The sequence below is a fragment of the Schistosoma mansoni genome, assembly GCF_000237925.1.
Source record: "Schistosoma mansoni, WGS project CABG00000000 data, supercontig 0228, strain Puerto Rico, whole genome shotgun sequence".
NCBI lineage: Eukaryota > Metazoa > Platyhelminthes > Trematoda > Strigeidida > Schistosomatidae > Schistosoma > Schistosoma mansoni.
In genome coordinates, this window is record NW_017386094.1 from 2862 (window position 1) to 27652 (window position 24791).

At 38.7% G+C, this 24791-nt stretch overlaps 1 protein-coding gene across 1 annotated transcript in view; it reads left to right on the forward strand.

The window, feature by feature from the left end:
• Window positions 1–2731: 2731 nt before the first annotated feature.
• Smp_170530 (upstream transcription factor 1, usf1, putative) overlaps window positions 2732–24791 on the forward strand; it is a gene marked incomplete at its 3' end in the record, with an annotated part of 39796 nt that continues 17736 nt past the window's right edge. Inside the window, exons 1-6 of the mRNA XM_018791587.1 lie at window positions 2732–2785; window positions 4477–5170; window positions 9989–10386; window positions 11845–12460; window positions 19592–19711; window positions 22457–22528. Of these exons, the coding sequence (XP_018647313.1) occupies window positions 2759–2785; window positions 4477–5170; window positions 9989–10386; window positions 11845–12460; window positions 19592–19711; window positions 22457–22528 (1927 nt within the window). The 5' untranslated portion in view covers window positions 2732–2758. The remainder of the gene's footprint in view (window positions 2786–4476; window positions 5171–9988; window positions 10387–11844; window positions 12461–19591; window positions 19712–22456; window positions 22529–24791) is intronic.

The window sequence follows — 24791 nt, forward strand, 5'->3', positions numbered from 1 at the left end:
CAACAGGAGTGGACTCACCGTTGCGATCCTCTTTGGAAGATTTGCCGAAGGTTGAACTGTGTCCGAAAGTTGGCTTACCAGATGTAGATGGCGTCGAGCTGCGATTGACTATGATTACCACTACAGTAAAATTACGCGCCCAAAAACGAATTGGTTCCTTTGATAGCTCGTAAACTAGAAGGCTGTGAATAGTCCAGATAAAGTATATTTATTGGAGATCTCGTGGTATCGAAAGAATACCGAGACGTGCCAAATGGTACAGGCAAAAAGGAAAGGAAAGTTCGAACGGACAAGGAGGACAACGGAACGAAAAGTGATGTTGACACAGCTAAACAACAACGCGTACAGTAAAACGATCACTAATACAATTGGTTATAATACTAATTGTTTCCATCACACCAATCGCGTTCTCGTCGAGAAAAGCAACTCACTACATGGTTATGACGTATCATATCGTTCTTTACTAGAACGATCAGTAGTGCGTTTCAGTAATAAACCATAGCTAAGAGGAAAACCACTCAAGATAGAACATTCCTAATGCCCAATTTTTAAAGAGAAAGTTCGAAGACCATTTTAATTCCGTAGGCACTGACGGGGATCACTCTAAGTGTTACCCCTCGATCACTTCTAGCAATAACTGGAATATCCTACCTCACACTTTCCACCAGAAATATAACGAGGATCACAAGAACACACTCCAACTACCTAGATGCTGATCTCAAGGGACAAACAGTTCTCTGATTCTTCCAGGCGAAGTAAAAGTGTTTCAAGGGATACCTAAGGGTATTTGTGATGATAAGGAGTACTTGAATTACGGTACAAACTGTAGATCCCAGAAGTAGCATAATCTAATCAAGAAGTACTAGGTGAGCACGAACGATCGTATTGTATTTGGAATTCGAAATCAAGCAGTCCTCAAGTACAAATGAGTCATTAATTCATGCAAACACCACAGTGTTTATCATGTTATAAGTCATAACTGAGCCAACCATATCTTATAGGATATAATTTCAGTGCATTCAAATGTTCCTGGGAGGATTTGAACTGAAGGCATTGAACTGTTTCCGTGATCTAATCGGTCGTTTACCGTCTATTGTCAAATAGACCGCGTAGTTGTTCGTGACTTCATAGAAGTATGTCCTGAGCGCATTAATCTTGAATCTGATAATTATATTATTCCCGATTATGGAAAACCGTTTTGTTTTTGTTTCTTTGGTTGTGAAGTTACTCCCTCCCTTGGCGCACCTTGTTTCGTTTGTGAACAGCTGTACCCGTGGAGTTTAAGCTTTGTTTGGTGGTTTTATGGATCAGTGCGAGATTTACTCAACTCGAGGTAGCGCCTTGGAATCAGCAGTCACTTTACCTAGAAGGTACGCACAGTAGAATATCGCCAGACATGCGGCACAATTGAGTTGATGGTTAATCATCAACTCATTACTATCCCCCGTGTTCCCGGGATTGAATGGTCACTCGGTAACTTTCTGAGAGTTTTCCGGGGGACCATATGTCTCGGTAAATCATACTTTATACGAAAACGGTTACAGAGTTATAAAAGAAGTACTTGTTTATGGTGACATTAGTAATGGTCCAACCTGTAGATATCCAGTGGTCTGCATTTTGTAGGGACTATATTTTTGCCTGGTGAAAAACCTGCTTATGGTAGTTTGAAACACATTTCTCATATACTTTAGGGCCTAAGTCCGGTTTATTAATGGTGGTTTATTTCTGATATTAAACGCGATGGCATATTTTCGATTTTTCAGACATAGCATCTTGGTCTGTTTAGTCTAACCTTATATTTGTCGCATTACAAACACAGATCTTCAACGTCTAGTATTTCAAGCTATCTTAACTCAAAATCTTGGTTTTCTATCAATCTATCCATGTATTTACTGGTGAAAACCAACAAAACCATGTACCTCATTTAATATATACCTTAAGGTATGCTTCATTTATGTGGGTTTTTATGGCGTAGTTCTGATTGTTTCCCTATCTGCTAACTTGCAGCTATTTTTAGTCTCTTGTCAGTGGTGTTTAGGTCTTGGTTTTTCTGCATTTATTCAACCTGAACGACATTGTTTAATGTAGCAATTGTTTCTGGATTCAAGATCATAATACGTGTTCTCATGTTCTTACTGATTATACTCGATTATGTATCGCCGAACTAATTTAGGTAATGTACGACTAGTTCATGCTCTCATCAAACAACCAAATTAACTTGGAAGTAATGTCGCCGTAAAATATAACGTTTACTGTAGACACCCTTGTTCTTAGTGTGATCACAAACCGATCAATGTGAGACCACTATTGATAACCTGGAAGCATTGGACGGCCGTTTCGTCTTAGTGTGTGAAACAGCAGTGTGTACCCAAAAAGTAATGTTTCGTTTCACTATTGTTTGCCCGGGTCGGGAAACTTAATTGTAAAGCGTTTTTATGTTATGTATCACTCGATTTTCCCCTAAATATTTAATAGTAATTATTTACTGTAATACCAAGGGACAAAACCTTTCCACTTGTCTATGATAAGTAGATATTTATGGCACGATTGACTACAGCGATAGGTTTTTCTGTAACATCTGGTTCAAATCACCTAGTGTAGGCAAGTTTGTGTGACTTTTTAAATAATCGGTCAGTTGTATGAACAACAAAATCTAAGATATAAGGTTTCATTTATATGTCCTTACAGTCAAACTTAATTTATTACCTTTTACTTGTCGTGTAGCCATGGAAAACTCAAACGGGACCAAGGGGAACTCATGGATGATGCTGTAAAACTTTCTGCTGTGAGTTAACTTTGATTTGAGTCCAACCATATATGATTTACTTTTTGAGATTATTTTGTGTTAATATCCTTTTGATCCAATAAACAGTCCAAATAAATTCAATTCTATATTTTGTAGCTGAGTACTCAAACCACCAAAAACGATTGATAAAGATGGAAATAACCACTCTCGATTTCTAACAGTTCAGTTAGCTAGGTAAATATCCTGATTAGTAGTAGGTGATTTCAAATAGTTCAGTGAGTAAGGCAAATGAACTTTATTATTCTTCTTATTTGTGTACAGTTATTTCAGACTCAATATCGTTTCATTATATAAACTCGATGAACGGTGTTCTTTATAGATCTTCACTATTTGAATATTTATCTATAGTTATACCACTGGGATTTTAGTAAATGCTTTCCGGTAGTGCGTCAGAAATCTGTTCATATTCATCTTCGTTATTTGTTATCTCGAAATAGACAAAACTGATTCTTTGGCAGCTACATCAGTTCCTTTTTAAGAAATTTTTACTTTATCTAGGATAAATCAAAATCTTTCAACAACTTATAGACATTGGGGTAGATATCGCTGAAATTTCAGCTTCTATTAAAAAAACGAGATTTAGTCTTTCGTTTGTACTTTCAAAAGTTAGCTCGTTGCTAATAATTTGCATATGCAGGTTGTAATTCCATATCTCACTGGTATGACTAATTTCTCAGAACTCTTGTTTTTCTCTTGTTGTATCAGTGTGTCGTGCTTGATTCTTGGTTTTGGTGGCTACAATATTATTTAAAAGTCTAATGCACTACTTGGAGCGGAACAAAACATGAAGCTATTAGTTATTGGTTCAAGGCCCGTGGATAGATGGAAATCTTACTGAAGCTCACAAGATATCAAAAGTCTGTGTTTGAGGACCTGTGGAGTGATTGATCACAAACTAAAGCTAGTATTTATTATGCTTCTAAAAAGCAAGCATCTTGCGCCATTTAGTTGTATTTGTTTTTCCTTCTACTTCATTTGTTTCTCACCAATTATCTGATCATGTGATTGGAGTAGGGAATTCCTGTCTAGTCATTTGTCTCAGGTTGTACATTGGTCTACTGAGTTTTATGAACACTTCTATATATACGGCCGCCCATCTGGAGGCGTGATGACATCTGAGGTAGAAGTAGGTTAGAAGAAATCTGGGAGGCGTCAGACCAGTTTATAAAATCATTGACTGTTGGACTAAAACCTATTAGTAAACGCGGACTATCTTGTTAGGATCTGGGCAATAACTGCGACTATTGGTTGGATACGTTGGATGTTATGGCTTAGAAACTATTACAGTGACACAGATACATTCACTCTTTATTTTCCCTTAAATCCTGAGTTCCCATATTACTTCATAGATGTCTTTTTAAACCATGTTCTTGATGTTTAGTATCTCAATATTGTTTATGCTACTATTATTTTGAATCCTTTGCTACTTATCTTATTAGTTTCATCTCTTTGTTCCGATATGTAGTGATTTAAAATTGGCGCTAGGCTATTCATTGATAATGACTTACTATACTATTCATTCGAGTGGGTAAAACCATTGGATTTTTCATCAGATTGTTATTCCTCTCTAAATATATCATTTTTTCGTGTAATGTTTTCCAATATGGATATGGATTTGGTGACAGCTCTCGTTGTTCCTATTAAATATTCGGTGCTTTTTACTTTTTTAGATTAAAATTTCACGACAGTCACAACCATTAGAATCAGATGGTCTAACCGTAATAAACACATCTGAAACAAACGCCATGAGTGTTTTACCTCGTCTACTTCGAACTATGACAAGCAGAAATTCTCAGGCAGCTAATGACAATCAATCTGGCGTTGAAAATAATCAAATTTCAAATGGTGAATTATGCTTTTCAGTATCTATCCCTGGATCAGCTGTCAATGATAGTGATTCTTCATCTTCATCTTCCTCTTCTTTTATGTCAACTCCATCTTCCGGTTCATCATTGATTTCGTTTCTTTCTCCTGGACATTTAGGACCTGTTGCTGCTATGGCCGCTGTAGCGTTGTCAACTGCTGTAACTACAATGTCTGTAAATGATATTCAAGAATCTTCAGGTCTAGTAACTTTAGCAACTGCTAGTAGCCTAATTGAAAAAGAATGGCGTGCACGTGCTTCGGTTGTTAATAGCAATAATGAAAGTGTAAATAATGTAAAAGAACATGCTGAAACTACACTTACTGTCCAACATCATACTGATTTATTAACATCTACTATTCAGGGAAATATTGATAGAAATCAACAATTCGCTTTGGATGGTTCACCACCTTTAGTAATTGGAGCTTTAAATACTTCACCATCACAGTCCTTATTAAATGAATCGACTCCAGTGACCAGAGCTGTGTTGAACGTCCAAAGTAAGAAATTCCTTATGTTACTTTGTGGAAATCTCTTATATCAATGTATTTCTTGTTTACTATTTTGTAAACAATAGTTCACAAAGGCCTTAACCTTGATTATTCAAACAAATAAGCATTACTGTGTGTTCCGTCGACTTTTCAAATCTGTAAACTTTCTTTGACGTTTCAATGAACAATAGGTGTTTTGTCTTGAAAAGAATTTGATCCGGATGGCCAGTAAGCAAAGTTAATCTGTTTCAAACAGACGTTTTAATATATAGCCCACTCCCACTCCTGACACTAGACTTAACCCCCAAATGCCCTGGTACGGCCAAGAGTGGGGAGAGTCCGCTCTCCCTCTCCAAATGCTCTCACATGGCCACGCGAATATATAGCCTCTGACAGGAAAGTCCTACTCACTGCCTTCTCACACCACGGGTGTTGTTTACGAAAGTGAGAGGACGAAAAGCAAATGTCCGGCGCTTTAACCGGGTTGGTGGACACGGAAAGTCCACCTAGGGGAGTTGGAAAACTCTGATTCCAAATCAATGGTGCACATGGGCTCCAGTATCCTGAAGGAACAAATGGCGAATGAACCAGTTGTTGGTCACCGGCTACCATGGGACTGCATCTCCTCACGATGCTCCACTGCCTTGTTGATCAGACCTTTAGGTCAAAGGCTCGGGGTGTGGTCCCCTAAGAAAACCACCTGCTTCGGTTTGGGCACCCGGGCAGTATCACAGCCCACACACAAATGACATGAAATGACGCACTACACTAACTACACTGCTCTCGTTCCTAATAGAAAAAAGACAATTTACATTATTATTATTATTATTACTATTATTTACTACGCCGCTTTTTCACTCCCTTTATTCCCAAATTGTGTATCCTTCCTTTCCAACTTATACAGTAGCTCGTCCATGGTGGAAACTGTCCTATCTAAACGATCTCCAGTCACTGTCTGGTTGAAAGTGAATGCTTCCACCGATTACGAATACTGACGCAGTCTTTCTGAAACCACGTACGCCGTTCAAGCTGGCTTCCTTCAACGTTCGCACACTAATGCAGATCGGACAACAGATGGGGCTGGCTATGTCTTTAGAAAGTCTTAATATTGATGTTTGCTGTCTATCCGAGACCCGTATTCAAGACTCTAGTGAATTCGCTCTCCATCTGTCGCTTCGAAAAGCTTGTTTCACGTGCGCTTATCCGGGGACTCTGTGGCATCTTCGTCCGGTCTTGCAGGCGTTGGTGTTGCACTAAGCGCTAGAGCTGAGGCAGCACTAATCGATTGGATCCCCATTAACAGTCGGTTATGTGCTGTTAGATTAGAAAGTTCCATCAAAGTGAGAAGAAACCGGCGTGAGAAACGGTGTCTTTTCGTTATCTCCGCCTATGCCCCGACAGATTGCAGCCCGGATGCAATCAAGGATGAGTTTTACCACCAGTTAACAGTTCTTCTCCAGAAAGCGCGTCCGACAGATATTGTAGTACTAGCCGGAGACTTGAATGAACAGGTCGGGCGTCTAGGCACAGAAGAGAGTCGTTTAGGTGGCCGATGGGGACTTGTTGGTCGCAGGACAGATAACGGGGACCGTTTGCTGCAACTGTGCACAGACCACAACCTGTTTCTGGCTAGCACTAACTTCCGGCACAGTCATCGCCGGTGTGCCACCTGGCGTCCTCCCTCTGCATCCCAAGCCTGGACTCAGATTGATCACATCGCGATCAGCTACCTCTGGCGTGGTTGTGTACAAGACTGCCGCTCCTTTTGGAGTACCTATCTAGAGTCTGATCATGCCCTGGTCTGCGCCAATCTCACCTTACTTTTCAGTGGCCGAAGGATTGACCGCCATCAACGGATCGATGTTAGTAGACTGACTGCAACTTCTGTTGCAAGTAAGTATCGAGCGGAGCTAGCTTCTAGGCTAGCTACCATCCCACCGAAAAGTATAGATGAGCATTGGTTGCATCTTCACGACGCCATGAAAATGGCGAGTAAAGCCGCTTGCGGCTTCGCGAAACGTCCCGCTTACAAGCACTGGGTTTCTTCTGGCTCCTTACAACTGATGGAAGCCCGTCGGTCTACTCCGGGTGACCGTGAGTTTGACCACAAACGAAGGCTGTTACGTAGTGAAATCGGGCAAAGCTTGCGTAAGGACCGAGAAGCCTGGTGGTCGGAGCGTGCTAATGAGATGGAAGCAGCAGCTGCATCTGGTAACTGCCGGAAGCTCTTCCAACTCATCCAAGCCACTGGCAGCAAGAAGTCTGGTGTGAGTGAAACAATCAGTGAAAATGACGGGATGCCAATCACTAACATCTCTCGACGTCTTGGACGATGGGCGGAATTTTTCGAAGGGCAGTTCAACTGGCCTGCTGCTCCGGAAACATCGACCAGTTTGTCCTGCCCCCCATGGCCGGTGACGACTGATCCACCAAACGAGGCGGAAGTCCGCAAGGAACCCCAACTCTTGAAACGTTACAAATCACCTGGCCCAGATGACTTACCTCCGGCTCTTTTTAAAGATGGTGATGACTTTCTGGCTAAGGAACTGACTATGTTGTTTGCATAGTTTTGGGAGCTAGAAAGTGTTCCAACATCATGGAATGAGTCGATAGTCGTCCCTATCTTTAAAAAGGGTTCACGTTGTTCCTGTAACAACTATCGGGGGATAAGTCTACTTCCGATTGCGTCCAAACTATTGGCTTCTATCATTCTTCGTAGGTTGTTTAAAACCCGAGAACGGTTGACTCGCGAGGAGCAGGCTGGTTTTCGTTCTGGTCGAGGATGCATTGATCACATCTTCACCCTCCGCCAAATGTTAGAACACCGTCATACTTATCGCAGGCCAACAATCGTAGTGTTTCTTGATATCAGGGCTGCCTTCGATTCGTTGGACAGGACTATTCTCTAGGATTGTCTATTGAAGAAGGGTGTGCCTGAGAAGTTCATTAACATCTTAAAGACCCTGTATACGAACACCTCAGGCAGAGTGAGGGCACACAACCACCTTTCTCCCTTGTTCCATTCGAGCAGTGGGGTTAGGCAGGGTTGCCCAATCTCACCATTCCTCTTCAACTTTGCCATCGACGACATCCTGGGAACAGCTCTGATGGATGTAAGTAATGGCGGTGTGGATCTGCTGCCTGGAGAACGACTTCTCGACCTTGAGTATGCGGATGATATTGTCTTACTGTGCGATAATGCCCAAGGCATGCAATCCGCACTTAATCAGTTGGCAATCAGTGTCCGCAGGTACGGCATGTGCTTTGCACCCTCCAAGTGCAAGGTACTCCTACAAGACTGGCAGGATTCTCATCCTGTACTCACCCTGGATGGTGAGTAGATTGAAGTAGTTGAGAAGTTCGTGTATCTAGGTAGCTACATAAATGCTGGTGGTGGCGTGAGTGATGAGATTGATGCACGTATAATGAAAGCCAGAGCGGCTTATGCCAATCTGGGCCATCTTTGGCGCCTTCGTGATGTTAGTCTGGCTGTAAAAGGTCGGATCTACAACGCATCGGTGAGAGCAGTTTTGCTCTATGCTTGTGAAACCTGGCCTCTCCGAGTTGAGGATGTTAGACTACTCTCTGTGTTCGATCATCGTTGTCTTCGAAGGATTGCTGACATACAGTGGCAACACCATGTTAGTAATTCAGAGGTTCGGCATCGTGTGTTAGGGCGCAGAGACGATAATTCAATTGGTGTTACCATCTTAAAACACCGACTTCGGTGGCTTGCCCTAGTATGTCTGAGGATAAGGAGAGCTGCCCCCAGATGCACCCATGTGACCACGCATATAATAGCCAAAGAAGTTCTGGTCACTGCCTTCTCTCGGCAGGGGTGTTTCTTAAGGAATTGAGATTACGAAAAGAGGATGCTCGGCTTTCCGACCGGTTGGGTGGATACGTAGGATTCATTAGGGGGAGTTAGAAAAAACCCTCGTTCCGAAACCACTGGTGCACATGGCTTCCAGGATCCCCAGGTAAAAAAGACGTATGAACCTATTGTTAGTCACCAGCTTCCGTGGGACTGCATCTCCCAACGTTGTTTCATTGCCTTGTGTATTAGATCGTTAGATCAAAGGATCTAGGAGTGGCTCCCTAAGCAGCCAAGCTGCTTCAGTTCGTGCTTTCGGCCAGTATCCCAGCCTGCACATAAACTCAATGATTTGTATGGAGCCCATACATTGTTGTGCCCTTTTGTACTAATGTTTGTGCTTAACTAAATAGATAAATATTCATTATTATGGTAGCAATATCGTTCACGTTTAGTTGGTTATAGTTGTTTTTTCTATTAGTATGGAAGCTGTCATCTGTACTCTTGTAAAAATAACTTAACACTATGTTGGCTTTCAGGCATTAGTGTTTCGAATACCTTATGAGATCCGTTCAATAGAGCTAAGGATTACATTTTTGTCGAAAAAGAACTTGGATACTAGTTCACATAACCTGTTCACTTTAGTTACCCCATCTCCTAGTTTTGGGTGTTATCCTACTGATAGTGACCATTTTTCACTTATTCTTAAGTTTCGAAAAATGTTTATGAAAGATAGTCAACGATCCAAAATCATCTAAAGAACTACTGAGTCGAAAGAACTCTAGCCTAAAAATCTTTAGTGATACATTCAATATTATGGTAACTGTAGAGTGGGTGGAGTTACCAAGTGTTAACTCTAAAATATCTTAAAGTTTTGGTGAATGTATAATAATTATTTTCAGGCAAATTAAGTTTTTATTTCAGTGTTATGGATGATATTCATTAGATTTGTTTTAAACGCTCAAACATAACTCATAAAGAGGTTACTACTAAATTCTATATATTTTTCACAGGTTTAGCGGCTTTTATTCGTGAAACTCAGAAACAATGCTCCATATCCAGTCCAACTACATCTATTGAACTTCCTCTAACGTCAGTTTTCCCTCTTCAAACTGAAACGAAATTAACTTCTTCATGTAATGTCAGACAAGTTTCTTCACCTTCCTATCTTTTACCTTCTGCATCCACTCCATCTTTTCTACCAATGACTCCAGTCCCACAAAATCTTCCAACTGTTTTAGAACAGCCTTTACATTCAGAATCAGTAGCAGTAAATCATAATACTCATCCATCACCACCTATTCAATCAACTGCATTCATATCTTTACAACCTGCACCAGGTTCTTTAATTAGTCCTTCTGATTTACAACAGCTTGTAGCAAGTGGGGAATTCATGTCCTCAGCAGCTCGGGTAAGTTCATGGTCTCTTATGTAATCGAGAAATGCTATTGGTACATGGTCATTGCTGTTTATCATCTAGTTAGTATTATAGTGCAAAACGGATTATGACATCTTTTCGAGTCTTGTATTTCAGTTGAATTCACTATCGTCCATCATACGCAACGTAGAACCTCTTACACATGTGTATCAATTCTAGTTATCATACCACATTGACACAGCGAGATGAAATTATTTTAAGACATCCCAGTGTAGTGGGAGTAGCAACAGTATCACTAATGTTAGTAGAAAAAAATTGGTATAGAAAAATAAATAAGGTATGGGGAGATTTTGTGACTCATGTTCCAATAAAAGACAAGTCAATACATGTGCACCATTGCGAACGATTTTGGGCTATATCACCTGAATTCTCTAACCACTGGTTACGGTAATCGCATGTACCCTAACCAGATAGTCTTCACTTACCTACCTGGGTCAGTCCAATTTTCAATGGCTTCATAGACTGGTGCCACATCTTGGTTCAACCTCCCTTAACCATCTTCCAACTTAATCCTATGCCAGACCACTCATCAAGGTAGCCAGTTGCTGGGTAAACCTAACACTACCCCATCAGTCTATTTACCATGTTTACCGAGTACGCTATCCCTAATTTCGACATAACCTTACTTGGTGGTCCCAAAGTGCACGGGTAATGCTTGATTTGAGTTACCTATAAGCCATTCAACTTTAAATCTTGCCATGGAGTGCAATAGTACTTGTTGTGCAGTTAGACAGGTAAAAGTTTTATTCACTCCGGTCAAAATACTAAGCTTTCAAACATATTTTGACGTTATTCATGAAACATCCTTTTAGATTGCTTTCTTCCATAAAAGCTAATTTCAACATGACAAGCAAAGATGGGTAGTGGCTATCAGTAGAATCCAGGACACGCGTTTCGTCCCATTTGGGTCTCGTCAGCTGGATGTACCTGCATCTCAGAGTTGATGTTCACTCTGGGACTCGAACCCAGTTTTTTCCGCTTCAAACGCCATCGCGTTATCCACTCGGCCACTGAGTCCTGATAGCCACTTGCTTGTGCACATATGCCAATTAGAGAGTGACCAGTTGCAGTCCTAAAACATCAATGGGAAGACTCAAACAAACAATACTAAGTGAATCTAATTTCAACAGTTTGTAATAATAATTCTTTCAGAATAAAAACTCCATAACAATGTGGGTTTTTATGTGAACTTGACCAAAGTTGACGTTCGTTATAACATTAATGTTTATCATTTACTCTTGGTAGATATAGATGTGTTTGATTCGGTACTCTTTTTTATAAATAACAATAATAATGGAGATTTTAGATTATTTTAATCTGAGTCGTATGTGATGTAATACTATCAGATAATTCTCAAATATATTGCTTTCATATCCTTCAATAACTATCATGGTAGTTTACTAACTGTATAGTTTGGCTCTTTGAATTTAGCAAACTTTACTTGGTCAGTCTTCTGATGGATCTACACGACAACTTTATCTGCTCGTACCAAGTGACTGTCCTGTAATTATGCCAAGAGTTTCAAATAATCAACCAACTATGACTCCTATTCTACCATCTACGTCTCCTTTGATTGAATCTATTCCCACAAGTGCCCCAATATTGGAAGCTATATCCCCAGGTGTAGAACCTGAGGAAAATAATGTTCAAATGCAATCTGAATCGTCAACATGTAATAATGCACAACAAGTGCTAACTTCTGTTTCACATTTGGCAACTACAATGCTTAACCCAATGAGTTCTGCATCCACGACGGCATTATCTACTTTTCTGGCTGGTTTGGAAGCTCGTAATCATCGGCCTATACAACAGATTCAATTAGGTGGGTTACCTTTATCTGCCGTAACATCTTCACTGTCTTGTTCATATTCTGACTCTTCATCAACTTACACTGCTAAAGATTCATCAGCTCCCAGTTGTCCACAACTTAGAATTCCACTTCAAGTTTCTGGCCTTCCCATTTCCGAGAATGGTTCATTATCAGTTGAACAAAATGTTTACCCCGTTACAAATAACATTGCGAACTCTATATTAGGTGTTGTAAAAAGTAAGTTTTAATGTGTAGATTCATGAAAAAGACAAGCCGTAAATTAATAAATTATTTTGTGAAGACAATTTTCCACATCTATATCCCATTTTTTAAAATAGGCATTTACTGACTATAATCAAACTTTTGCCTTTTTTATCTGATTTTAAAGATGTTATAGAAACATGACAACAGTCCATAGGAATGCCCTGGTACAGCCGAGAGTGGGGAGAGTCCGTTCTCCTTCTCCAAATGCTCTCACATGGCCACGCCTATATGGCCTCTACCAGGGAAGTCCTACTCAGTACCTTCTCGTGGCATTACTGTTGTTTATGAAATTGAGAAGACGAAAAGAGAATGTCCGGCGCTTTAACCGGATTGGTGGACATGGAAAGTCCACCTAGGGGAGTTGGAAAACCCTCATTCCAAACCAACGGTGAACATGGGCTCCAGTATCCTGAGGGAACAAATGGCGTTTGAATCAATCCTTGGTCACCGGCTACCATGGGACTGCATCTCCTTATGATGCTCCACTGCCTTGTTGATCAGACCTTTAGGTCAAAGGCTCGGGGTGTGGTCCCCTAAGAAAACCACCTGCTTCAGTCTGGGCACCTGGGTAGTATCACAACCCTCACACAAATCAAGTGAAATTTGTGTGGCGCATATATATCTGGTGCCCCATTGTACTAATATTTATGTGTTTAAATAAATAAATAATAATTACTGAAATATCCTTTTCCACTTTACAAATGATTAAAGTTATATACAATGTAGAACCAGACACATTTGTGGTTCGGCTCAAGTTGTTGTCATACCACATTATCATAGTGAGATAAAATTATTCCAACACAAATTCCACTGTAGTAAAAATAGTAACAGTATCATTAGTCATAGAAAAAGAAAATATCGTATACGATCCTGAAACTCAAGATCTAAATGGAACCAAAGCGTGAATGCATCTACATAATTATTACGGGTTTCGACCCATGTCACACAGTCTAGCCATTGGTTACGATAATTGTACGTTATGCACTACTATGTGGTGACTATAAATCGTTTTCATATCTAGATACTGCATATTTGTTTGTGTTCTACACGAATTAGCTTAGTATATAAAAATTTGGGTTAACTGGACCGAGATATCCCATTACTTTATGAAGCCACTGTTGATGTGTAGACATCCTGATAAAAGTTTACAAGGTGATCGTATCCTGCAGTTCAATGTCTTAGGTGACATGACTCAGCCTGTAGGTACGTCATAGATACACACTATTTTGATCCTTCTTTAAACATCGAGTTTCAATATTATTCCATACGTTTTATTCACTGATTTCACCCTCAATCTATGTTATTAATGTTCATTTTCTTTCTGTGATTAGTATCAATATTTCTTTTTCTCTACGTTTTATCTTTTTGATTTCCTTCTTGACTGTGTTGTCTTCCCTAAACTGGGTGTTTGGTATTGATTTCCTCTTTCCCTCTCTCTCTGTGTGTGTATGTGTGCCAATATGAAGTATGAAAGCCTTGAACCAGCACACACACACATCTGCAGCAGGTTTTAACGTTGTTTATTTTAGTCCTATTTTGATTTACTTTCCCGGTTCTTTGTTAAACTGGGTCATGTCATATTCATTACATCTGGATACTTTCTCTAATTAGTAACCATATTTCTCAAATGTGATTACGTAATTCTGTTCTGTTTTGATGTCCTTTTATAGTCTTCTCCAGCACTTATGATCGATCTATTTAATGTTTTATCACTATTTATAGGAACACTTGTACTCCAATTTTACATTTCATTGTTTTGCGTATGTGTGTGTGTGCATGTGCTAACAACTTTATGTTCGTATACATATATCTACGCTCATATTCACTGAATTAGTCGTTTTTAATTTTGTTTACAATTAACAACTTTATCAAGTATCCACCACTTTTTTTTCGCTCTTACTCTTTACCCGTTATCTATGGATTAATCTACTAGTCCTAACATTAATGGTTAAATAAAGTGTTTACCTTTGAGTGCTGACACTTTTCATCTGAGACTAATTCAATTATATACATAAACATTCGTCGCTCAATTATCTTATCATGAATTGGAGACTTATTCCTTTTACTCTAATCTTAGTACTGCGTCCAGTCGCTAATCTTCCAACAAATGTATTCATCAATATAAATCTTTCCACTGAATGCACCCGTTAAAATTACTAAACCAGTTTCCTACCAACATATAAAAGAGCGAAAGAGAGTCAATAAAAAAATACCGCAATAAGCATAAGCCATATGGAAAGGAAGAATGAATAAGACCATGATTTATGGACAACCTTTGAAACTGACCTTGAGAAACCTCACCTCACTTGCTGTGGTTATAAGTTATGGGAGGAATTAGGATTAAGAGTTAGGGTTAAAAATAAGGACTGGAATTTCCACCACAAAATGTAGTCAACTATCATGCCAAAATGTTTATAAGGTATATGAATGACTGTCAGTAGAAATCATCATTTCATTTATATGTGTTACCATCTTGAAACAGCGACTTCGGCGGCTTGGACATGTTCTACGAATGTCATCCCAGAGAATTCCGCGTCGTGCATTATTTGCCGACTCTGGGACTGGTTGGAAAAAGCGGAGAGGAGGTCAGTGTATGACATGGTTTCGTGGTATGAAAGAAAGCTGCAAAGGGCTAGCTTCTGTTGGTCCTTCACGACTCCCTGGCTGGGGTCCGAGAGATGGTGCAACACAGTGGCTAGAGACGTTATCAGATATGGCTCAGAATAGAAGCCAGTGGCGATCCTGCTGTAACCTTCTTTTACTTTCTTCATAAAGAGTGGTTCTAACTTTTTTAACTGAGTCTTCTGGTTGTACATTTCAGTTCCCTCCATCATTACTCTTCTTTTTTTTCCATTCTATTTTTTCCTTTATATATATGCATCTTCCTCTTTTCTCTTTCCATTCTCATTGTTTTGTGTGGCGCATATATATCTGGTGCCCCTTTGTACCAATACGTACGTGTTTAAATAAATAAATTTCGCGCCAAAATCCAATGGTTGTCATTTTAAATATCATCAGTTCGCCAGGAAATTCCAGTCTTTCAGAAGAATGCGTCTCAGAATTAACGTGCAATTTTTATGTACTCACACGAACTGTATCTTTGTGTGATGGCTGAGTACGCACCATTTAAATGCCTAAAGCATTTTAAGTGGCATTAAATTCGTACCTATAACCTCATAGTTAATGACCTAAAACTAAGTCACAAATGCACACGGTAAAACTACTGTAACGTAATAAAATTTTGGGATATGATAAAAAAAAAACCAACTGGTTTGTATTATAACTTAAGCCGCTTTGAAATTTCTCTACATAATATATCAAAGTGAATGACAGCAAACTGTGGCCACCTAACTTTGGTTACGGTTCACAAACTACTCTTCGCCACACTTTCGAGAACAGTGAAAACAGCTCAGGGAAAATTTGCTTATCTTCCCTTAAATAAGTCATCTACACACTATGAGTTTTGGTGGAATGATTTAACTGTTTATATTGTCAAAACAGATTATTTACTCTCAAAGTAGCTGCGTTGAGTAACAAGATAAACGAGATAAATATCCCTCAAAAAAGTCTCTGGAACCCCGAAATAAACCAGAAATGTTTTGACCAATCAGTGTTGAACAGAAACATCCAGAAAAATAAAGAATTATGTGTCATAAGCTAAGATGGATAGTGGCTAGCAGTGGAATCCAGGACACGCGTTTCGTTCTATTTGGGATCCGTCAGCTGGATGTACCTGCTTGTGAATTAAGTCAATATCGAGGCGATACACACAGTGTGCACATATGCCAATAAGAGATTGGTCAATTTCAGTCCTAAATATCAGTCAGAAGATTCAAGTAAACAATACTAACTGAATTATGTGTTGTGTCTCTATCGGATAATTACAAATGTTGTTACCGTATTTAATATGTTCTAGAGGCTTGTATGAAACCAAGGCCATAAAAGACATAAATACATTTGACATTCTGTACACACTCTTAAAGGCTGTTATATTTCGCTCCTTTTTTCCATTGTTCAAGTTGAAGTGTAAAAGTAGTCTCAAATAGTGAAGACTTATCAGTCTCAATGCAATGAAATTTTTTGATTTTTTGTGTATATATGAAGCTGTATTTTGGCTAATATTATCAAGACGTTTGTGTACAGTTATTCCTTTCTTATAAATAATCAGTTGCTGAATAACACAGGAATAGGTATTTAAGTAAAAGTGTTTTATTTATTATTTCAACACAAAAATATTGGTACAAAGGAGAACCAGATATACATGCGCCACACAAATCATTTGATTTGTATGAGTGCTATGATACTCCCCGGGTGCCCAAACCAAAGCAGGCGGTTTTCTTAGGAGGTCACACCCGGAGCCTTCGACCTAAAGGTCTGATCCACAAGGTAGTGGAGCAATGTTAGGAGATACCGTCCCGTGGTAGTCGGTGACCAACAATAGGTTCATACGCCATTTTTTCATTCACGATCCTGGAGCCCATGTGCACCATTGGTTTGGAATGAGGGTCCCCTAAGTGGACCCTCCGTGTTCATCAACTCGGTTAAAGTGTCGAACATCCTCTTTCCGTCTTCTCGATTCCTTAAGCAACACCCCTGCCATGAAAAGTCAGTGAGTAAGATTTCCCTGACAGTGGCTGTATACGCGTGGCCATGTGATAGCATTTGAATAGAGGGAGAACTAACTCTCCACACCCTCGATTGTACCAAGGCATTTGGGGCAATAAATGTTGATTTGCATTGTAGACTATTAATAATTTGGTTGCAGGAGTTCTCATCTATTGTCTCTTATCATTTGATTTCAATCAATATGTGATTTTCATCCATGGGGTGTGGCATAAGTATCGATCAATTGAAAAAAGACACTATATGGTTGAAAAACTAATACAACCATAAATAAAAACATATTTTCCCAAGCGGAAACTTAGAAGTTGTTTTTAAAAAAAAACCAAAACTGAATCTAAGCAGTTTATTCGTCATATCTACATATAATTTGTCATTGAATACTGTGTAAACTGCAAAGAATAAATCGTAGTTTCTACAAGTGTGTGTGATCTCAACATGATTTTGATTAATAATGGTTGAATCAATAACTTGGTTAGTGGAAAAGATTTGTAGCTCAGGTGGGTGATTTTGATGTAGGTTTGTTCTCTGAGCTCAGAGAACAAACCCACATCAAAAACTTGGTTAGTGTTATGATAAAAGTCATACCAACTATCAATATGTTGTAATTAGATAAAATACATGTACTGCTGCTAATATATGAATGTTTGTTGTGACTGAAAAGATTGTTAGTCATTACTGCAGGACAAGAACCGGCACAGTTTTATATAGATAAAGTGAAGACTACAGTTAAATATTTACTTATACATCAACTACTGATTTCGTAATCTTTATTTATTTATTTGAACACAAATATTGGTAAAAAGGGGCACCAGGTATTTATACGCCACACAAATCTCATTTGATTTATGTGAGGGCTGTGATACTACCCAGGTGCTCAAACTGAAGCAGGTGGTTTTCTTAGGGAGCCACATCTGGAGCCTTCAACCTAAAATTCTGATCCACAAGGCAGTGGAGCATCGTAAGGAGATGCAGTCCCATGATAGCTGGTGAGCAACGATTGATTCATACGCTATTTGTTCCATCAGGATACTGGAGCCCATGTGTACGATTGATTTGGAATGAGGGTTTTCCAACTCCTCTAGGTGGACCCTCCGTGTCCACCAACCCGGTTAAAGCGCCTGATATTCGGTTTTCGTCCTCTCAATTTCATAAACAACAGTAATGCCACGAGAAGGCAGCGAGTAGGACTTCCCTGGCAGAGGCTATATATTCGCGTGAGAGCATTTCGAGAGGGAGAGCGGACTCTCCCCACTCTCGGCCGTACCAGGGCATTCGTAATCTACCTGGAGAATACAATGTTCTTTCTGATTCTTTACTAACTAGTCAATAATCGAATACAAATACATCCAACCCCAAGTAGTTGACATTCATCAGTCACTGTATGCATATAACTTACAGTATAAATAACTAAATAAATTACTGACTTATGTCTATAAGATTTTTTCTTCTTCCTGACACAATCTCTCATAGTTGATTTTATCTAAATATATATACTCCGCCTATAGCTCCTCCGGGGGCTACTGCCAGTCCCAAGCCTGGATAAAGGAGGAGGGTTAGACATGGGATTAGCGACCCCATCTCGTAGAAAACCAACTCGCTAAAAAAATGCTAACCAGAAAAAAATTATTCAAACCATTTAAATTCTGCCCTGGGAGTTGAAGGAATAATTATGACGTCTCATAATGAAAGCCGAGTTCATTCGGAAGTCATGAGGCCGATGCACCTTTTAACGACCAGAGCAACAATTTTTTATAGGTACATGGAATGTTCGGACAATGTGGGAGACCGGAAGAGTTTTCCAAATTGCTGCAGAAATCTATATACTCTGGTGAATTAATTTTTCTGCTAATAATTTTTGCATACGCAATGACAAGATTTGTGCGGATTTGATCTATATCCAATACCTTATAGTTGTTTTTTAAATCATAATTTATTTGGTTGAAAAAGCTCACTTATCCCCCACTCCTGTTGTATTCAGTGAAGAATTTTGTCATTTCCAATTATTACTTCGATGATAGTACTTGTACTCATGTAGTAGCAATGATCTAAAGATGTACATTTTACTTTTCTTAATTTGTGTTGTTCTAGGCGATCCTGATATGTACACTCCTAATGGGCATACTTATTCATCTTTAGTAGATGAAACTAATCGTTTCCGATCTTATCCAACATATACTCAACAATTATCTCATCATTTACCTCATAATACAACTGTACGACAATCTGTTCTAGCTGCCTCTTCTACAACATCAAATAATACTTTCTTTCAACAAGAATCTTCAGATTCTTTATCATTAAATCAAACGTGTTCTGTACCAAATAATATCACATCAAATAATACAACTACTGCTACTATTACTACTAATAATAGTAATAACAATGGAGAGGATTCATTAACAAATGGACATTTTCAATCACCAGTGTCACATTCAAATGTTTCAGCAACTAATACATTTACTACTTCATTAACACCTAATTCAGATAAAACTCCACAGTTGCCAACATCATCTAAGTCTAATACTTCAATAGATGAATGTCGTAGAAATTCAGTAACAAACACAATATTAAATACATCCAACAATCGGTCAGAACAAGTCAAGGGTGAGTATTTCATGTAAATTACATACTTTTAAGATTTAATGTTTTCAACTGTTTATAAGAGGATTGTTAGTGCGACTTAAAAAACAATCACTTATATATGTGTTTATGTATACCTTTTGTGTTTTTCTTTTGACGATATCAAATCGTCTATTGAGTTAGATTGGATGATGTTGGCTATCCAGCAGTGACCTACTAAAGATTTTTGTTTCATATATTAACAAACAATCATAATGCAATATTTAACATAAAAATACGTTGGTTCAAGTGACTGCGTCGCCCTGAGCGTTGCTGCTACCTTGACGTGGTGGTCGGACTTGCTTATCGTGATGAATCAATCAAGCTACACTGGCTGAAACAGTTGTTCCTCAAGGTCCTACCATGCCAGGCAGGTCGGTTGAAGAGCGGTAAGATTAAAAGCAGCAAACTCAAGGCGAAGTCGTACTGCTGACTGTATAGAGGTGTGACGGCTGTAAGGTGTTTCCTTCAGACAATCAGCATTACAGCGACGCTGTCTTCCCACAAGGAGGGGTGGAGTTAGAAAAGGTTGACCCTAAAAATGCACACCTCGCCTTATCCCACGGATATGCGTCTCTGGCGGTAAGGTCCCAACAAGTACGGAGCTAACAAGAAGATTACTCACAAAAAGGTCGTGTGTGACCGACCTCAAGCAGTTGTCCCTTGAGCACTGCGGTCACGCTCTCAGGTCACTAAGACCACTTCTAATTTAATTTCTTTTTCAGTTACCTCTAGAAGAACCCTTTCACGGTGTGGTCAACCGGGAAGTGATAATTGCCCTCATACCTCTAACAGCACTCAAGAACACTGTATTTATAATGAATCTCCCTCTTCAGTTCCTATTATTTCTCATACATCGACTTCCATCCCAAGGGCCACCATGGCCAACGATTCTAGTGCGCGAAATACTGTCTCAGATGTGCTGAAACGCAGCATCAAACTACATATTGGAGCCTTCAACATACATACCCTATGTCAAATTGGTCAGCAAGCTTCATTGGCTAAGTCCCTAAAATCTCGTACCATCAACGTATGCTGCGTCTCCGAAACACATACAGGATCCTAGTGTGGTCATTTACTTGACCTCACCTCGCCAAAACGGGGAGCCGATGAGATACACCCTCCGTTTATCTGGCGACCCGATGGCTAGTTCTCGTGGACTGGTGGGTGTAGGCATAACACTAAGTATGAGGGCAGAACAAGCCCTATTAAAATGGATCCCTGTTAACAGTTGTCTATATGCTGTTCGGCTAAATGGTTCCGTAAGAACTCGGAAGGATAATGACACACATCGTTGCCCTTTTGTCATTTCTGCCTACGTTCCCACTGACTGCAGCCCGGAAGAAGTGAAAGATAAATTTTTTCAGAAAACTTACTAAACTTCAAAAAGCTAAACACTCATAGTACTCGTAGCAGGTGACTTTAATGTCTAAGTAGGTAACTTGGACATAACAGAAAGACACTTAGATGGGTATTTCGGTATTCTGGCTCAGCGAACAGATAATAGTGACAATCTGTTGCAATTGTGCTCAGACAATCGTTTATTTTTGGCAAACACTAATTTTAGTAAATAAGGTGAGACAACGTCTAACATGGAGACCCCATTCACCAAACCAACGATGGACTCAAATAGACCATATTGTCATCAGTCATCGTTGGAGAGGCTCAATAAAAGACTGTCGCTCGTTCTGGAATACCTGTTTGAACTTCGGTCACGCTCTAATACGAGCACGCATGTGCTTGCGCCTCTTTGGACGCAGGAAAACTACGTTAAGATCCATTAGATTTGAACTCAGCGATAAGAAAGCCAAAGGTAAATTCCATGAACAACTGAAGTCACACTTGAGCAATTTTGAAAACGAGGTTGACACAGATGTTGATTGAAAATATATACAAACAGCTGTGGAAACATCAGTGACATCTACTAGTGATTTAAATCAACTGATTGATTAGTATAAAGATTCAGGACATTCTGTGTTCTAACAGTTGAATTCATGAGTCGATTTAAGCTAGATCACCATTGGAAACCTGGAAGCACTGGACGGCCATTTCATCCTTGTTTGGGGCTCCTAAGGAGTGCGTATCCATGATTCCACACACTGAAGACAGTGGTGAACGGTGGCTCAGTTTCGTAGATTAGTTGAAATTAGACATTAATACCGCATGATGCCGGTTCAGTGGTTCAGAGGTTAGACATTCGCATTCGAGACCGAAGATCGTGGGTACAAGTCCGCCGTACGGTATCTCGGATGCACAATATTGAGGAGTTTCATACTAGGACGAAATGGCCGTCCAGTGCCTCCAGGTTTTCAATGGTAGTCTAACATTGGCTGGTTCATGATTTCAATTAAAAGATTAGTAATCAGATGTTGAGATGTTGTTCACCTTATTTTAGCATAAAATTCAAAACGTCTTAGATGTCTTCTCAAAATTCATTCATTCATATGGTTACAATAGTTTATGAATTTATCCATCCGTTTCTCAAATTTCAATAAGTGTACATTCTGTATACTCTTAAAGGCTGTTACATTTCGCGCCTTTTCTCTATTGTTCAAGTTGAAGTGTAAAAGTAGTCTGAGATTATAGGATGGATCTGAGCCATTAGTAACAAGCATTGAATTATCAGATCACCTTTCCCACCTATTCCTTCACATCTATCATTTTAGCTTTTCCACTGATGGGTTATATATACATATATAGTGTCTATTTTAATATTTTCTGTTTTCTCAGGTTCTACGACTTATCTAGAACATTTAAATCCAGAATCCAAAGATATACGACGTCGTGTCAGCCATAATGAAGGTAAATAATTTTGTAATTCAGTGATTATTGTAATTTTGTTTTGTTGCATTTTTCGGCATACTTTGTCAATGTGACTATGTTGTTGTTTTTTATGAAGAGAGAGAAAGAGAGATCGCATTAACAACCTCGAACTCATTGATCACCCTCTTGTTTTCTACTGATCTTCAAGTCGCTGAAATGTTTTCTTACGACTGTATGTTTTCGATGTATATATCAACTGAATCCCATACTGTTAACAACAACGAATGATTTTAGATTGTGTAGAAGGTTAGAAAAAAGCTAGACATGATATCAGTCTATAAAGTTATTGACAATTTATATTAGCCTTGTTAGCTGATATAGAATACTTGGCTGGGATCATCCTCTCAGTAACCGGAATTATTGATTGAAGACTACGTGAAATGCCTCAGAATCGGTCACAAACTGACTCAGATGTATTCAGTTTTTCTTTTCTTCCAGACATAGAATTCTATTATTCCTTCATACATGCTTTCGTTTCCTTCTGTCTTTTCAAATCATACTCTTGATACTTTTAGTGTTTCTCGTTTTCTTTTAGTACTACAACTGTTTTAATCTGTTTTGTACTATATTGACGATTGACTGATTGTTTACATGTATTTGTTTAACGTTCTAGATCTTCATAAATATTCTCATCATTAATCAGATACTGATACTCATTTTTGACAGCATTTTCGTTGTCATTTTCAACTACATCACCTAGATCTCTTCCAACTATTCACATAGAGCTTCATCGAAATCTATCTATCTAAGTTTGTCCATTTAAAGTTCACATTCTTATTCTCAGCTGTGTTATAATCCATCTGGATGTTTTTTTCTTCAACTGACGTGATTACGACTTGGAAAATATGTATTTTTCCGAATTACGATAAAATACACTACACATTGTATTAGTTTGACAAAAAGAATACACTGATAACGAAAACTTCTGATCATGTGATTTAATACTTTATAAGATATATCTTATCCAACTGTATCTTTTCATATTTTTATCTTATGACTCTGCCAACTCAACTCACTAGTAAACTATGTGTTAGTTAAGTGTTACTATCATAGTCAAATATAGATTTAACCGAGGTTTTCTTTCATATACATTTTAATAAGTGCATCAAATATTTTGTTTGTTGTTTTTTTTTAAAGATTTTTGGTGTTGAATAGCGATTTGTCTTTAGATGTAACAACTCTTAGTGCTTGAAATCACAAACTTATAGTCTGAGCCATGTTGGTGGTAGATTCAGACTACTTAGTTGGGGTCCGCGCGACTATCGTAATCAATGGTTGAAGATTATAGGTGACATGGCTCAGAATCGATCATAATGGCACAGGTGTATACACTCTTTATCTTCCTTAAACCGTGAGATTAAAATAGCTTCATATCTGTCTTTCTTCCTGTACTATATCCTTATATACAACCTTTCTTTTATATATTACCACCATTAAATTAACTAATTCTATGAATTCGGTGTTGATTTTGATGTGCTGATGAGGTATGGCAATTTGGACTGATGCATAAATGTGCCTGGTCCTACGTTGTAGCTGACTGACTGACTGATTGGTTGGGAGCAGGATACTTTACTTCGTTTTCTTTACTAACAACTCCCTATCTAACTGCTTTAAAAGATAAATCTTCCTAGGAATTTTCTCGTGATGTAACACGTTTAAAAAGAGAAATTGCGCTAATTTTTGATGGCCTTTATTCAATAACCTAACCTAAGTGTGTGTGTTGACATGTTATGCAAAGCTAATATTTTACTTCGAACAATACAACACTAATTATTTTCAAAGAAAACTTTCTTTGATCTGCTTTCGTGCTAATTAAAAAGTAGCGTCACGTGAGATAATATCAGTTCCATACCACAAACACGCTTCACTTGAATTACTTATTAATGTAGCTAACAGTAGAATTTCGCTACCGTATCTAATGTATTTTTATATGATGTGATGTTAGTTGTTCATCTCCTACTTTTTTTCTCTCCAAGTAACCTTCTTAACATTTCTTATTTGGAAAGAAGGATGTTAACTAATTTAACAGGTTGGTGATGTTATCATGTAAAAGGAAAACCATGTCATCACCTATGGTTTAATGACTGTGTTCTAGCTTCGACTATTTTGTTTTTTTTTGGTATGAAATAAAGTATTTACAATATTATTAGACAAAATCTCGTAGCTACAATTGAAGTTCATACTGTGAAAGTTACAAATCTACTCTCTCTCTTTTCGGCTAACAACAACCTTATGATGCTCT